The 16,554-nt window shown below is 36.0% G+C and overlaps 1 protein-coding gene and 1 long non-coding RNA gene across 2 annotated transcripts; one reads left to right on the top strand and one right to left on the bottom strand.

Annotated features, from left to right (window-relative positions):
• Positions 1–5,374: 5,374 nt before the first annotated feature.
• Positions 5,375–7,576, bottom strand: LOC120432078 (solute carrier family 35 member F6). Its single transcript, XM_039597211.2, has 5 exons — positions 7,241–7,576; positions 7,027–7,174; positions 6,672–6,825; positions 6,140–6,323; positions 5,375–6,075 (listed from the first exon to the last, which is right to left on the bottom strand). Exons 1-5 carry the CDS (start codon positions 7,315–7,317, stop codon positions 5,493–5,495), a joined length of 1,146 nt encoding a protein of 381 aa, XP_039453145.1. The 5' UTR covers positions 7,318–7,576; the 3' UTR covers positions 5,375–5,492.
• Positions 7,577–7,824: 248 nt separating this feature from the next.
• On the top strand, positions 7,825–9,389 carry LOC120432077 (uncharacterized). The gene is made up of 2 exons (XR_005608011.2): positions 7,825–9,147; positions 9,220–9,389. It is a non-coding gene; the product is annotated as an uncharacterized LOC120432077 (long non-coding RNA).
• Positions 9,390–16,554: the final 7,165 nt, after the last annotated feature.

Raw genomic sequence — 16,554 nt, 5'->3', positions numbered from 1 at the left:
AACAACAGAGTCAAAACAAAATTTGCTTTAAATATTTCAAGCAATTTTAATTTGTTTTTATTTTAGGGCCAATAAGCACCTCCCAAGAAAAGGGATCAAGAAATGGCTTTACGAACAACAAAACAAAAGAAGAAGATCTCCTTCTCGAGCGATTTCTTGGAAATTTTCTTTGCCCTCTCTGGCTTGCTTTCGCTGCAGCCCATTTGTACGAGTGAGGACCGGTTGGACGGCCGGAATTGAAACTTTTATTTATTTATTTATTTATTCGTCAAACATACGTAGACTACATGATCGTTGCTTAGTTTCTAATTACAAGGGGGGAACATCTATCTTTGATTGTAGAACTGTTTTTTCATTCATTTCATTGTGAAATCGATTATGTCATTATATTTGTTATAAGTTTCCATCATTCTATTCATGGGCCCGTGTTTAGCGTAGTCAGTTCTGTGAAAATGCAATGCGAAAGGCTTACGTGCTCTCAATACGCGTGTGAGATCATAGAAATTTAATGTTTGTAACAACTCTGGAGAATTAATTCGGTTTGCAATAAGATCATTTACGAACGAGAGAGAGAGGCGAATTCACGACGCTTTGCAAGTGTTTCTAAGCTTATTAACATACAGCGTGCAATATACGAAGAAAGGGGAAACACTGTCGACCCTAGTTTACGAAGAGCAAATAGTAACAATTGTTTTTGCACTGATTCAATACGGGTTTCGTGTGTTTTGATGTGTGGACTCCACACGACGCTACTCCTAAATCTCTAACATTTGAACAGGTTTCAACTGTCTGGTTGTCTAGTTTTACGTTTATATTTGGCTTATTTATTTTTCTGCTGAACAAGATCGATGTACACTTTTTAATGTTAAGTTGTAAAAGGCTACGACAGCACCATTCAAAAAATATGTTGATTTAGTTCTGGAATCTTGAAGCGTCAGTTTCGTCTTTAATTTCCATAAACAATTTCATGTCATCTGCGTAAATCGATTGATATGCTTAAATATAAAGGATACATCATTTACGTAAAGAATAAAAAGTAATGGGCCTAAATGAGAGCCTTGAGGTACCCCGGAAGTACCCCGGAAGCCTAGATATGAGGCCATTAAATTTAACACATTGCGTGCGTTTTGTTAAGTAAGATTTAAGCCATGAAAGTAGATTAGAATCAATTCCGATTTTATCCAATTTGAAAAGAAGCATAGGAATGTCCACTCTGTCGAAGGCTTTGCTAAAGTCAGTATAGAGTGTCTGTACAGAGTTTTTGTTATCCATTTTATTCAATGTCTAGTTTACGAACGAGAGAAGATTAGTTGCTGTTGAGCGCCCTTTGAAAAATCCATGCTGTTTTTGTGTTTATGTACAGTCATCGTTTCGGAACATTCCACAAATTGGGTACTAAAGCCCTATGTCAATTTTTATGTACAACGGTAAAAAACACGATTAAAAACCATTTCTGATCACTTTTTTTCATTTTAACGCAAAACAAAAATTTTGACAAGACGACATTTTTTTGATGGATCAACTATGGTCACCTTGGAACGAGCTGTCAAGTAGAACCTTTTCTGACAAGAAGGACCGCGAGGTTAATTTTTCAAAATTGATTTAAAAATCCATTTTAAACTCTTTGTGGTCGTACAAAGGGTCATTGTACTCAGAAAAATAAGGTTTATCGCTGTAAACAATAATATCAGCAATCTAAGCTCCATTTTAGGACCCAATTCGGAACACTTTTGTGATAATTTGTCAATAACATGGCAAATGCAGCTTTTCTGTCGACCCTACTATTTTTAGGACCTTTATTTGGACATTCTCTTGCAATTTCACTAGTAAAATTAACACTTTTTGAACAAAAAACCCCATTTCAAGACTATTTTATTCAGAGCAGCAAAACACTGCCTCAAAATTGCCTGTTCCAAAATTCAACAAAAGTCCAACAAAAATTGTGTACTCATGGAGAGAACCAAAGTTTGTTTACATCCGTAAGAAAAAAGTGTTCCGAATTTATGGATTTCAAGGGTCAAAGTTTTTCTTCAAAAACTTGTTATAAAAGTTAAAATTTGCAGTTGTTCGATACATCATTTGAAAGATCGCAAGAAAAGCTTTCAAATGTAGGTAAAAGCGAATCATTAAGTTCAATTATCGTTTTGCTATGATTTTTTGAGCATTGGCCGATCTGTAAACCATTCCGAATATGTGGGATGACTGTACTCTTTTAATTGAACAAACTTTTTGTTGTTAACTATTGCCTCAAAGAGCTTGGGAATACATGATATAAGAGCAATTCCACGGTAGTTTTTCACGTTAGATTTTTTACCGGATAGGGACCTAGGGAATATTCCTGATTTTAATAATAGATTAAATAGCCAATAAAGCGGAGAAGCCAGTTCAGAGGCTACATTTTTCGCAAATTTTGGAGATATTTCATCTGGTCCGGTACTTTTTGAACTGTCTAAAGCTTTAAGAGCCGCCTGAATTTCATCTTAGGATAAGCTATCGACTGTTATTTCGTTATTCGCTTGGGGTATAAAGAAAAAGTAGCTTCGGTCGCGATCGTTTTCATCAAAAGAAAGTGTATACGCTTTCAAAAAAGTTTGCGAATAATTCACAAATTTCTGCACTGTTTTTGCCAATATTATTGTCAAGAGACATATTTGACGGAAAATTACTACTTTTTAATTTTGATTTGATAAAATTGAAAAACTGCTTGAAATCACTCTTGATTTCCGATTCTACCTTTCTATGATACTTTTCAAATTCAAATTGGGTCCTAAAATTAAGCTTAGATTGCTGATATTATTGTTTACAGCGATAAAGCTTATTTTTCTGAGTACAATGACCCTTTGTACAACCACAAAAAGTTTAAAATGGATTTTTAAATCAATTTTGAAAAATTAACCTCGCGGTCCTTCTTGACAGAAAAGCTCCTACTTGACAGCTCGTTCCAAGGGGACCATAGTTGATCCATCGAAAAAATGTTGTCTTGTCAAAAAAAAAATTTACATTAAAATGAAAAAAGTGCTCAGAAATGGTTTTTAATCGTGTTTTTTACCGTTGTACATAAAAATTTACATAGAGCTCTTAGGGCTTTAGTACCCAATTGGATGGTGACTTCTAACTGACTGCATATTTGTACACGACGGATTAAAACTAAAACTCCTTCCTTTATAGAGTTATCTACGTGTGCATGTATTGCGTGTACGTACACGAAAAAGATTGAGGTTAAATTTTGTCCGGCCAGCAAAATCAAATCGTGCGCTAGTGTGTGTACGCGAAACGTCATAAAGCTCTATTCGTCCGATCGCTTAGCGTGTTTCCAAAAGACTCATTGTTTACACTTTTTCATCGCGCGCTCAATCACGCGCCAACGAGCAAGGGTCCTGATTGCTCAAAATCAACCACTCCATTCGCGAGCACAAATAGCAGGCGACGCGATACTGCCCTGATGAATTCCTACTGTTTGTCACTTTCACACCATTCGCTCCCGTACACTCTCTCTTCTACTCTCCTTCTCTCTCTGATCAGCTCAGTCTCCGAACGGCTCAGGCAGGCCGAACTTCACCGATCACTCTGACCTGAAAACATTTTTTCTCTGATGCGCTGCGTTATACTCATTGATTTGGGTTCCCTAAAATCAATGTTATCAATTAAATTGTGCATTTATTTTGATTTCATAACATTATAGACACCATTCAAAGAAACTTCCACCAAGAAAAAATCAAATTGATGGCAAACTGAGGACGTGAAGACAAAAAGACTGCCGCGCTGGCATTTTGTGAGAATGGCTCTTTGCTGAGCATGGTAGTGTGTGAGTGTCGTCGAGCGACGGAGTAGACACAAATTTTCACGATGTATTTGTTCGCTGAGTGAACAGTTCGGGCCACTCTCTGGCTGCTTGCGAGTATCATTCGCTCATGAATGCTAGCGGGTTAGAATTACAGACTGTCTAAAGAAACAGACTGGCCAATGCAAAATAAACAGGCACTGGCAACGTATGTTTAGCGCTTGCAACACTGTTTTGCTGGGCGTATAGGGCGTTTGGTGTCCAGCGCGTTTGGTGTCCAGAAACATTGGCCAATCTGTTTCCCTAGACAATCTGTAGTTATAATAGGCGACGATTGGATAGGCGATGAGTGAGTGGTTTCTGTTCATTGAACCGAAAATCAGGACCCTTGCCCAGGGGTGTTCATCATCCAAGGGGAGAGGGGGTTCGGTTGACCGGAACACCATTTGAAAATTTTCCTTGACTGGTACCTTACCAAGTGCATATAACGCTTTACCTTGTAAGGGCCAGTACGCAGCTCCAAACGGAAGGGGTCAAGAAACAGCTTTAAAAACTGGCTGGCTGCTCTGCTGAGTTGCCCATTTGAAATTGTCCTTGACCGGTTCCTTACCAAGTGCTTATACCGCTCAAACGAAAAAAAATAAACAGTTCCATAACCTGAACGTTTGTTGTCTACAAAATAAAAGAATTCTATCCCGTACAGCTGATACTCATTGAGCTTGCTAGTGCCAATCAGGAACCACTGCCTAGCGGTGACCGCACTAAACCACAGAGTAACCCAGAGAGAACAGTCCGAAGAAAAGTCATTTCATCGAACGAAAAGAGAAATCTGGAGTTTTGTTTTAAATGTCCAATAAACCAAAGTTTTTGCTTTATGGGTGTTTTTAATACCCCTGACTCAAGGCGGTTTCAAAAACACCCAAAAAACAAAAACTTGAAATTTGGTTTATTGGACCTTTTTAAAAAAAATCGAAACATTGGCAACATATATGTTATAGTTTTACAAGTACAGTGAAACCTCTTTTTACGCGGTGGCATTACGCTTTTTGTAGGTTTTGTTCAGCTCTACAAAATGCTTTTTGAAGCTTGCAAAAATATTGCGTATTTTAAGAGCAATCGACGAAACAATCTGGTTTCTCTGTACTCTGCATAGAATTGGCCGCGATGTTTCAGGTACATCCACAGCAGTTGTTTAACATGCTACGAATCAAAACAATATCTTCTACAATCGAAAATGTCTCCCCAGTCCCACATTGACGCGCCCTTTCTTTTAGTCGTCGCGATTCTGAGTCTGACCCTCAGTGGCCAAAGAAGTACCACCTTGTCATTTTGATAACGCAACCAAGCCAACGAGGAGGTGAAAAAATTGGACACTTGCAAGGAACCAGAATGTTCTCTTCCTGGGTGTCAACTGAAGAGGTTTCGAGCCTTGCCTTGCAAAGATCCAACTTGAGATAAAAGTAGAAGATGGTTAAAAAGCTATCAGCCTCTTTTCTTTTGAGGAACATGCTGGGGAAACGATAATCAGTAAAATGTGACGTATACTTTTGTTCGTTCTTGGAAGGATTCGGAATTAAATAATTGAAATAAAGGTAAAATGAAGAATTATGCTGTATTTATTTCACAATTGCGAACCCAACATCTTGAACAGATCTACAAATAACTCAATATAAACATCGAGGGCTGTATAACATGTATTTTCATACTCAGTCTAGCAATCCGGCTCATCGGCCCGTCTGTTGATGATGACCTCACTCTGGCCATCATTGTTTTCCCGTCTTTGGAGATAAGCATTGCGTACGCGATCGTAAGTTTGCAGGATCAAAATGTTATTATACAGGCACATGCCAAACAGGAGACCAGCGAATCCGAAAATTTGCAGGTAATTGAACTTTTGCCAAGACAGTGCCAGGGAGATCACCCAGATCACCAGCGTTCGCACCGAATCAAGGACCATACGCGTTGTGGCCGAAATTTCTTTGGTGACACTGATTCCTGCAAAGTTGAAAAATGCAATCGACACGATGGTACCAAGAATGGCCATAATCAGCTGGAAGTTATTTTTCATTTGCACTAAAGCGTCCGGCAGATCTTCCAAAACTCCTCGAGCGTTGTTGTTGAATGGCGGCATAACTTGGATGAAATACATCGGGATGAGCAACAAGCCAAGGATACTGAATCCAAAGAATCCTTCCCATCCAACAGCTTGGAGCGCTGGAATGTCCAATCCGGCAACGTAGCGCTCTTCGTACACCATTTGTACGGCTGTTATAATCTGTGCCAGGATAATCAACCTGTAAATAATAACAAAACCATGAGTGACTCATCGCCCAACTGGGTTAGAGCTACAAAACTTACAGATCGCCCGTTATCACGTTGTTTCTACTGTACGATGTACCCTCCCCGTTATCGGCCGCAAAGTCCGATACACCCACCACGCCAAGACCAATTAGGATGAACAAAATTCCAATCCATTCTCTGCTCACAAGTGTGCGGTTTAGAAAGGCTACGCTCAGTATTCCGACGAAAATAATCACCGAACCTGCCGTATGAAAATCATTATTAGATATTTTAGTCATATGGGGAAAAATGAGAAAAAAACGTAAAAAAACTAAACTTTTAAATCAAAGATATGCAATGATAACATTTAGTGGAGACGCAAGGTAAGTTTTAACCAAGTTATACTAAAACAGAATTCCAGTTCTAAAATACTGCAAAGAATACGATTGCTGCTATCATCTAACTCTTGATTTCCTGTGAATGACCATTTTGTACCACTCTAATGACTAAGCAGAACAACCGTTTGTCAATGTGAAACTTAATTGTATTATACTTTATGCAACATACAAGGCGAAGGACAGAAGGGAAGTATGCATTAGTCATAACTTACCGCGCAACATTTGAAAGCTAGATGCATACGTTAGATTCAGCCCAACGTACATTATGCTAGTTGCTACCATGTCCAAAATGGCTGGTATTAGCAAGATGAATGGGCTGAATTCTCGATTTCCCTTAACGAGATCATGGCGATCTTCAGCTCCGTCCTGTTGAGAGCACAAGCTAGTTCAGTTTCTGATAAGACCAGTAAAAATAAAGCGTGATGTGTATGTGTATGTGTTTGTGAAATGGAAATTATTCAACAATACATAGCTGCAAACCTTACATTATTATGCGGGTCAAGAAATAAAAAACAACAAAAAACACAAAAAACACGAAAAAGAAAACACAAAATAAAAGCTGCTTACATTTTTTCTCCGAAGGTGATAATACACAGCCTTGAACGTCAGCAGACAAAGAAACTCGCCCAGAAACATTGCACAGGCTTGCACAAATGGATGCTCAAATGGTCGAATCTGCCCGTCAGAACTCTCCGATTTGAGAGTATCAGCCCATCTATGATGTTTAAAATAGTAAAATTTCAGTTCCATGGATGACATTTGATTCCAAAATGAGACTCACTTTGTGCTGAGGGTGTTGATTGAGCCTGTGATGACCAAAGTAGATGCCAATATAACTTGATACTTTGTCCAAGCCATTTTCTTTTCTTTTTGCTACTTGAAGCGACCTAGACTTCTTCACAACAAGATAGTGGAGTATAGTGCTTTGAGCTAAATGGTTGATTAAGTTTTAATATTTATTTGTTGAGATCACGGCTATCACAATAGCGAGTATTTTCTTCCCAAAAATACACTTGAATGATGTACAAGATAATATCACATATCGAAAACGACAGCACGTATATGACTCGCAATAATAGACGAAATGAAGCAGCAGCAGCAGCGAGGAACTGATGGAAAGACAATCACTTCGAAGCAAATAAGCGCCCGAGAAAATACAGTATAACAGAAACTGAAATGTGGATGATGCTCAAAAATATAACTCTTTCGTCAAATCTAGAGTAAATTTTCAATACAATCTATTTATAAGTCATGGGTTTCCTATGCGGGTAGGACGTATTGAAAATGTAATCTAGAAATAAACTCTTTTTTATGTTTTTTTTATACCACATCGTTTATTCTTGCGATAAACAAATCTGGAGTTTTTTTTTCAAATTTTCAGTTTTTGCTTTTTGGGTGTTTTTAATACCCCTGGCTCAAGGCGGTTTCAAAAGAACTCAAAAAGTAAAAACTGGAAATTTGTTTGCTTGTTTATATTTATTCCGAACTTAAGACATACATCTTATCTGTCCACGCCGTGACGTAGAATGAAATGCGCTGAGAAACAATTGGTTTATTGGACCTTTTCAAAAAAAAAATCCTTAAATTATATAACGTGAAAAATTGTCGAAAATCCTAAGTTTTAACTTTTGGAAACCTGTTTCTCGGCAATGGTTTGGTTTATTTTGAGATATTCAATGATTCTTCTGTAAAATTTTCCGGGAAACACGATGGTGATCAAATAAAAAAAATATCAAAAAGGGAATGGGTCAAAATCACATTTTAACGCATAGACTGTTATGAAACAATCTTGGGAGGCATTCGAAGCTTATTTTTTGTTTATTGAATTCCTTAGAAAGGATTCTATAAAATGCCACCAGAAAAAAGTGTTTTGGCCTAAAAATTGGAAAAAACGAGTAAAAAAATAGAAGATTGTCAAAAAAGAGGGCGTTGCCAAAAATAGCGGGATGGTCCAATCGGCAGAAAACTTGAGATGTCTGTTAAATATCGATAGGTGAAGGTCGAGTCCAAACGTGTACTCAGTTGACTTGGAACGACCCATGCTTTTCAGGATACCTTTCGTGAATTGGAGTTAAGTTAAGTTTTAAGTTAACAAAATGTTTTTTAAATGTTCATGGCAAGTCACCTGCAATGAAACAACACGAAAATATAGTGATTTCCACATTCTCACCAGATAACGTGATTTATACTTTCTAAACAAAATGCACCAAATCCGGGATATCAGTCAGATTTATCAAAACCTACAAGCGCGTAACAGTAGAAAATAAGCTGATTTGACTTTTTCAGGGTTGCTTCGAGCAACAGGTGAACAGAAGCTTCCATCAAGTTTAGTGTTATATTTGTTCGACATTTACAAAACTAGAAATGTCAGCAACAGCTGAAAATGTCACTGAACACTTGCATTTGCGCATTAAAATTGGTTGCTGCCCCAAACGTCTTTAAAAAATGCACAAAACAAACACTGATAAGAACCTAATCGGAGCGTTCATGGACCAATATCGCTGCCAAATTTTTAACGATAAGCTCTCTTTTCTCGGTGGGAATGGCGTGTTTCGCAACAGAAGTACACTTTTTTCAAAGCAATGCAAATTGTGCTGAATTTAAGCAACTACCACAATATGAGAGCTTCCGCTGGTTTCGACCAAACTATAATCGCGTTGCTTGGAAAGAGCTGCAGGATGAAAATAGGTTTGTATGACGAGGAAAAGATATACATGTATCTAGTACGATAATTTCAAAAGTAATTTGATATTGTTTCAGAAACTTCTGTGCCATATGCCGAGCATACATTAAGTACAAAAACACACAAAAAACTCTCGACTGTCAACACTGGTTCCACGCAAAGTGTATCAATCAATGGTTTGAAATAAGAAAAGTTTGCCCAATATGTCGGTTGGCGGTTGTTTAAATAAATTTCACCTTTAGAAATATTTTATAATTTTTCAATTTAATTAATTTATTTATTTATTTTGTCAAACAGAAGTAGACTACATGGATTGTTGCTTAATTTCTAGGTACACTCAAACCCCGATGGTCTGACACCAACTGTTGTCAAACGAACGGGGTCACTTTTTAGTTTGACACCCCTTTTACACGGAGTTCACACACACTACCAAACGTTTGTTTTTAAAAGTTGCGTGAGCGCCTTGTAAAAAGTGACAGTTCGTCACTTTCAGTTTGACTTTGTCAAACCAACGGGGTACAAACTAAAAAATGTCAAACTAGAAAGGGACCAACCACCGGGGATTGAGTGTACAAGGTACATTATTTGGTATTATTTTAACTATTTAACAACACATACACATGATGGATGACGGCAGGAACAACACATTCTTTTCTTAACCCCTTTCTCGCCTGTTATCGCTGCTACTGCTCTCCCTGTTTGCTTTTGTGTATGGTACATTAGCGTGATTCGAAATTTGTGCCATATCCATGCAAGGCTGCAGGCTTAGACGAATGGTTACGCTGTCCGCTTAGTAAGCGGATGATCATGGGTTCGATTCCCTTCTGCTCCAACCTTCCATCGGATGGGGAAGTAAAACGTCGGTCCCGACCTTGGTTGTTGTTAGGCCGTTAAGTCAATCCAGGTGTAGGAGTCGTCTCCATGCCATAAGTACAAACAACACAACAAACCAAGCCTGCTCCGGTGGAATCGCTGACGGCTGTTGGACTCGCAATCCAAAGGTCGTCAGTTCCGAACCCTGGGGTGGAAGGTTCCTTGGAGTAGAAAGTGGTTTGGGTGCCCTCCCCATTCAAGCCTTCGGACTCTAAGGTTCGAACAGAAACGTGCAGTAGAGACCACAAACGACCTGGGGGTCGATAATGTGGATTGTCCTAAAGGGTAATCCTTTTTTTGGCCTTGTATGAAAAAGGTGCCAACGTTGTGAAAATTTCAGCGAAATCGTTGCACATTTAATGATTTTGTAGTACAGTCCAGACTCGATTATCCGAAGTTCGATTATCCGACGGTTTGTATGGGATTTATCCGAAGGTTTGTATGTGACTTCGGATAATCGAATCACGACATTTTTTTTTCTTTTTAATATTCTTTTTTTTTACAACAAATTCGAACTCTGCGAGCCCATTTTAGTCAAATTTGAATGTTTGAAAAAAAAAAAATACAAAATGCACTTTTTCAATATTTCATTACCGTCATCTTGGATTTAAAAAATCTAAATCATTTAAAAGTTTATTAAAAGGTTATTAAGCTCAACAATCAAAAATAAGACATAAAAAAATATTATCCTTCAGATAATCAAGTGTGTGTGTGTGTGTGTGGTCCAATCCAATACCCGCTAACCGGTAGCGATATTATGGGAAAGAATAGTTTGTATCAGACTTTGTATATGCCGAATGCTGATACAACTTATCTCAGTCCCGGGTATTAGGTGGTGATAGCCCTCGCGCTGCTTCCAACGACCCGTTTCAGAATGACAGAGCTCCTTGCGGTCCAATTCCGAGGTCGCTGGGCATTGTTCGGCCCCGCCTAAACATAGAAGCAAGCATCTGAAGGAAATTCGATCTATATTTAGACTTCCAATCCCCTCAGGCAAATCAGGGATCAGCGCGTATTTAATATGGGAAGATAACATGTTTCAATCCTACGGATCATTTTACTGCAAGATTGTGAACCTTCTGATGGCCGACTGCTTAGCGTCCCAGACCACCAATCCAAAGGTGTGAGTTCGAATCCCACCTGATTCATTTTAGTTTTTATTCATATTCAAATTCCTGATTCCAAATTTCATAGCTACCGACCGGGGTTTGATCCCTGAACCTACTGCTTGTGAGGCAGAAACCGTAACCATTTAGCCACGGAGCCGATCCTTCAGATAATCAAGTCGGACTGTACAAAATTATTATTTTTTTGGTTGTAGTGATTCTCGGTCTAGAATATGTTTTATTCGTACCGACAGGTTACATCAAATGGAATAAACCCCCTTGCGTCTCCATTAAAGTGAGCTGCTGAAGACGCATTAGAGCAATTCTCTACCAAAACCGGAAATTGATTTTATTTGTATTTTTTTATTTGGCTCAAACTTAGTGGAGGCCTTCCCTATGACCAAAGAAGCCATTTTGTATCATTAGATTGTCCATATAAATTTCCATACAAATTTGGCAGCTGTTCATACAAAAATGGTACGTAAATATTCGAAAATCTGTAACTTTTGAAGGATTTTTTTGATCAATTTGGTATCTTCGGCAAAGTTGTAGGTATTGTTAAGGACTATTTAGAAAAAAATAGGTACACGGAAAAAAAAATTCCCGATTTTTTTATTAACTTTTTTTTCACAAAAACTCAAATTCCCAAAATACGTATTTTTTGATTTTCGAGATTTTTTGATATGTTTTAGGGGACAAAAATCCGCAACTTTTGAGCTATAGAGAAACATGGTCAAAAAATCTGCCGCCGAGTTATGATTTTTTGAAAAACTGGTGATTTTTGGAAAAAATCGAAATTTCATACATAAAATTTTTTTGACCTCATTTTTTTATGCAAAATTGAATTTGCAATCGAAAATTACTTTACAGATTTTTTGATAAAGGGCCCCGTTTTCAAGATATAGCCACCAAAAGATTGATTTCAGCGAAATATTTGCAGTTTTTTGATTTTTAAAAATAGTGACCATGAGTGACCATTTCTGAAAATATGTTTTTTTTTAAGTTAAGAAAATTCGCTATAAAATTGCTTAAGAGACATTGAAGATTGGACATCTGGTTGTTGAGATACAGCGGCTTAAAGAAAAAGAAACACGAAAATTGAAGTTTTCTAAGTCTCACCCAAACAGCCCACGATTTTCTAATGACGATATCTCAGCAATTAATAGTTCAATTTTCAATGTTAACACATGAAACATTCGTGAAATTTTCCGAAAATATTTTTTTCAAAAAGATCGGAAAATTTCACGAAAGTTTCATGTACTAACATTGAAAATCGGACCATTAGTTGCTGAGATATTGACATTAGAAAATGGAGGGTTGTTTGGGTGAGAATTAGAAAATTTCAATTTTCTTGTTTCTTTTTCTTTAAGCCGCTGTATCTCAGCAACCAGAGGTCCAATCTTCGATGTCTCTTAGACAATTTTATAGCAAATTTTCTGAACTTTTTAAAAAAAAATATTTTCAGAAATGATCACTCATGGTCACTATTTTTAAAAATCAAAAAACTGCAAATATTTCGCTGAAATCAATCTTTTGGTGGCTATATCTTGAAAACGAGGCCCTTTATCAAAAAATCTGTAAAGTAATTTTCGATTGCAAATTCAATTTTGCATAAAAAAAATGAGGTCAAAAAAATTTTATGTATGAAATTTCGATTTTTTCCAAAAATCACCAGTTTTTCAAAAAATCATAACTCGGCAGCAGATTTTTTGACCATGTTTCTCTATAGCTCAAAAGTTGCGGATTTTTGTCCCTTAAAACATATCAAAAAATCTCGAAAATCAAAAAATACGTATTTTGGGAATTTGAGTTTTTGTGAAAAAAAAGTTAATAAAAAAATCGGGAAATTTTTTTTTCCGTGTACCTATTTTTTTCTAAATAGTCCTTAACAATACCTACAACTTTGCCGAAGACACCAAATTGATCAAAAAATTCCTTCAAAAGTTACAGATTTTCGAATATTTACGTACCATTTTTGTATGAACAGCTGCCAAATTTGTATGGAAATTTATATGGACAATCTAATGATGCAAAATGGCTTCTTTGGTCATAGGGAAGGCCCCCACAAAGTTTGAGCCAAATCAAAAAATACAAAAAATAAAAATGGTTGAAATCGGCCGGTTTTGTAGAGAATTGCTCATTATGCCTTTAGTTATGAGCTGGTGTTTTTATGTTGTTATTATTATGTTATACATTTTTTACTATTGAATATTAAATTTTCACACATAAAGCATTCAGATAAATATGTACAAAAAAAAGTGTTTGTAATTTTGCTTCCGCCATTCCATTTTGTCGTTTACACGCCTTAAGATTCCAGAACGAAATCAACATATTCTATGAATGGTGCTGTCGTAGCCTTTTACAGCATAACATTAATAAGAGTAGGTACATCGATCTTGTTCAGCAGAAAAAGAAATAAGCCAAAGACTAGACAACCATCCAGTTAAAAACTGTCCATATGTTAGAGATTTAGGAGTCATACTTGATTTTAAAATAACTTTCACCGAACATTACAACACGATGTCCCCGAACATTATGGATGGTCCCCCTAACTTGCTAATTTTGAATAGGTACTTATAGGGCCCAATACGAATCGAATGAGATTTTTTTAAACTGTTTATGTACTGTTTAAACAAAAATCCGTCCATTCATTCCGGATATAATTATATAATAATTAATTGAGTAATTTTTTTAATCACATCCATGCACACACACTAGGGGGAATTTTTGGCTGAGTTTAGCCTGACATACTTAATGGATGAAGCCTTACTTGAAGGTGAGTCCAAGTTGTCAAAAAAATTTCGAGTGAATTTATAGCCTTTCCTCAGTGAAGATGGCAAAAACAATCTGAAAAAAGTGGAGTAAATCAAAATCTTGCTAAAAACAACCTTTAGTTTTATATTTAATTAAATTTGCAATCGAAAATTACTTTTTTGCAATTTCGTCGTGAAACTTCTTACTTTTCCTGTCATTCTTGAACGACAAAATAGCCTACTTTTCTGTACCAAAAATAACAGAATCGAATAGCAACACTTTTCAAAATAAATGCTGAAAAGTTCTACTTTTCAGCACTGAAATGGGTGCTGAAAAGTTGATTTTTTCAGCACTTGTTTTGAAAAGTAACACTTTTCAACATTTTTTTCATTTAAACGATTTATTGACAAAGTACATGAAAATTCGACTTAAAATTTCACTCAATGGGTGTTTTTCGAAATTGCAAAAAATGTTGTATGGAACTCGTTGCAAAACTTGTTTTTTTCAGCACTCTTCGTATTTACCCAACTCGGTGAACCTCGTTGAATAAATGTACGACTCGTGCTGAAAAAATCCTCTTTTTGCAACTTGTTGCATAAACTACTATTACAAAGCGCCTTGTTTTTAAGTTAATTGTCCCATGTTCAAGAAAGTGCAACTAAGAAAAACGCGATTGAAATTTTTCGACTTTTTTGTTGTGTTTCTACGCATAATTGTCCCGTGGGTCCCTTTTCACCCCATAAGTCCCTAATCATCCCAGTTAGCAGTTTATCACTCTTTTTTGTAATCCTCTTGCTATACTTTAGATCAGCGGTTCTCAACCTTTTCTTGGCTAGGTACCCCTTTTCTGTTACTTGAGCTGCAGGTACCCCTCATGTTCATGAATGAAATTTTTCGTTTGCATGAGTTTTTTTTTACATTCCAATTTTGAAAATTAAATTTTCATTGACATTTCATGTATACATACATTTTTTTGAATTTTTAATTCGGGAATTAAAATGTATGATGACGGACGAATTGTTTTTGAATTGAATTGAATTGAATTTATTCACTTTTTTAAGGCAGGAAAAGCCACCAAAGCAGTGGCACCAAAAACCTACTTCTTTTTGTATATACATAATACAAAACATAAATACATGATTTTTTTATTCGGGAATTAAAATTTAAATTTTTGATGACGGACGAATTGTTTTTGAATTGAATTGAATTGAATTTATTTACTTTTTTTAAGGCAGGAAAAGCCACCAAAGCAGTGGCACCAAAAACCTACTTCTTTTTGTAAACACATAATACAAACCATAAATACATGAGTAAAAGAGATATTTTTGAAACTGCCCAAATTATACATTTAAAAGATTTTCAAAATCTGTTTAAAAATTCAGATTTAAAAATGCAATTTAATTCAATAGTACTTTTTTCAAGTCATTATAAAAAAAATCAATGCTATTGTATCTTTTTTCTTTTAATTCCCTAAGCAAAACATTTTGACCCAGGACGGTACAGAAATTCTAAGCACGAAAAGTGAAAATTTCAAATTTCAGACTAGGGACTCGTAATCGGGCTGTAGTGGACGAATTTGGATGCTTCAAATTGCAAGAGGTGTTTTTTTTTTGTCCTTTATCTGACCACCATAAAATTTTCCTCTGGGGGTTAAACCGGTTCCGGTACAATCCGGATTGTTTAACGTATTTGTTCCGAAACAGTATTTTTGGTCGAAAAATGTCAGTAAAAAAGATGAAATCAACATTTTATAAAAATAGTTGTTTATAAACTAATGTTTGATAAGTTTAACTTAAAAACTAAATTTTAACCAATTTTTAATATAAACTTACTAAACAAAGATATCAGAAGTTCATAGTTGTCAAAAACTGGATAGAGGTACTTGTATTTGACACAGAAACAACATTTCATAAAAGAATTCACTTAAATCGATCAGATATTGCACTTTGACTAGTACGGACAATAATTTGACCTCTTTTTAAAACATTTTTAGTGAACTATTTTTGTAGTTTTCTAGAATAAGTTTTTTTTCCAAATCCATTGACAGGATCTTGAAGAGGACATTCTCCCGCGTCGATTGATGTATAAAACTTGGTACTTTAGTCGAATTTATGTACTTTTACATCACAAAAAGTTTCCGTACGGGGAGGGTACGGACAAATATTTGACTCACTGTACATTTAAAAGATTATCAAAATCTGTTTTGATTTCAGATCAAAAAATGCTATTTAATTTAATAGTACTTTTTTAAATTATTATTTTATTATATTTCATCTCTAAAAATCGAATGGTTGAGAAAATTCTTTACTGCTTTTTTAACATTTTTTTTATCCATTCTTTTGTTGCTGAGTACAGGTCACGAAAAAATATAAGAAGAGTGTATTTTGTGTGACAATTTGAAGGAAAAGCCTTGATCTTTAAATTTAGAACTATATTCACTGTGTTGTTGTTTTCGTACCATTTGAAATGAGATCCATAATTTCCAAGATATAACAATCACAAAAAAATCCTAGTTTTAATTTTATGCAAAACTATAGAGCTAAAAAAGTAGAAATCCAGCTGCATGTATCAGGTCGGTAAAATAAATGTTGCATTATTTTATGCAATTTTATGTAATTTTACACCCTGAAATATGTAGCCCATCAGTATGGGAAACCTCTCGGGGCAAGACCCCACTCT

This window comes from Culex pipiens, chromosome 3 (genome assembly GCF_016801865.2).
Source record: "Culex pipiens pallens isolate TS chromosome 3, TS_CPP_V2, whole genome shotgun sequence".
Lineage (NCBI taxonomy): Eukaryota > Metazoa > Arthropoda > Insecta > Diptera > Culicidae > Culex > Culex pipiens.
The sequence above is the reverse complement of the archived record's forward strand: the minus strand, read 5'-3'. Positions and strand labels throughout refer to the sequence as shown.

Excerpts from the sequence above, each read along its gene's own strand:
- LOC120432078 (XM_039597211.2), bottom strand. The coding sequence starts at position 7,317 with ATGGCTTGGACAAAGTATCAAGTTATATTGGCATCTACTTTGGTCATC. Across the intron at positions 6,324-6,671 it reads TAGCTTTCAAATGTTGCGCG|GTTCGGTGATTATTTTCGTC; the intron begins GTAAGTTATGAC and ends TTCATACGGCAG. Across the intron at positions 6,076-6,139 it reads AACGTGATAACGGGCGATCT|GTTGATTATCCTGGCACAGA; the intron begins GTAAGTTTTGTA and ends TATTATTTACAG.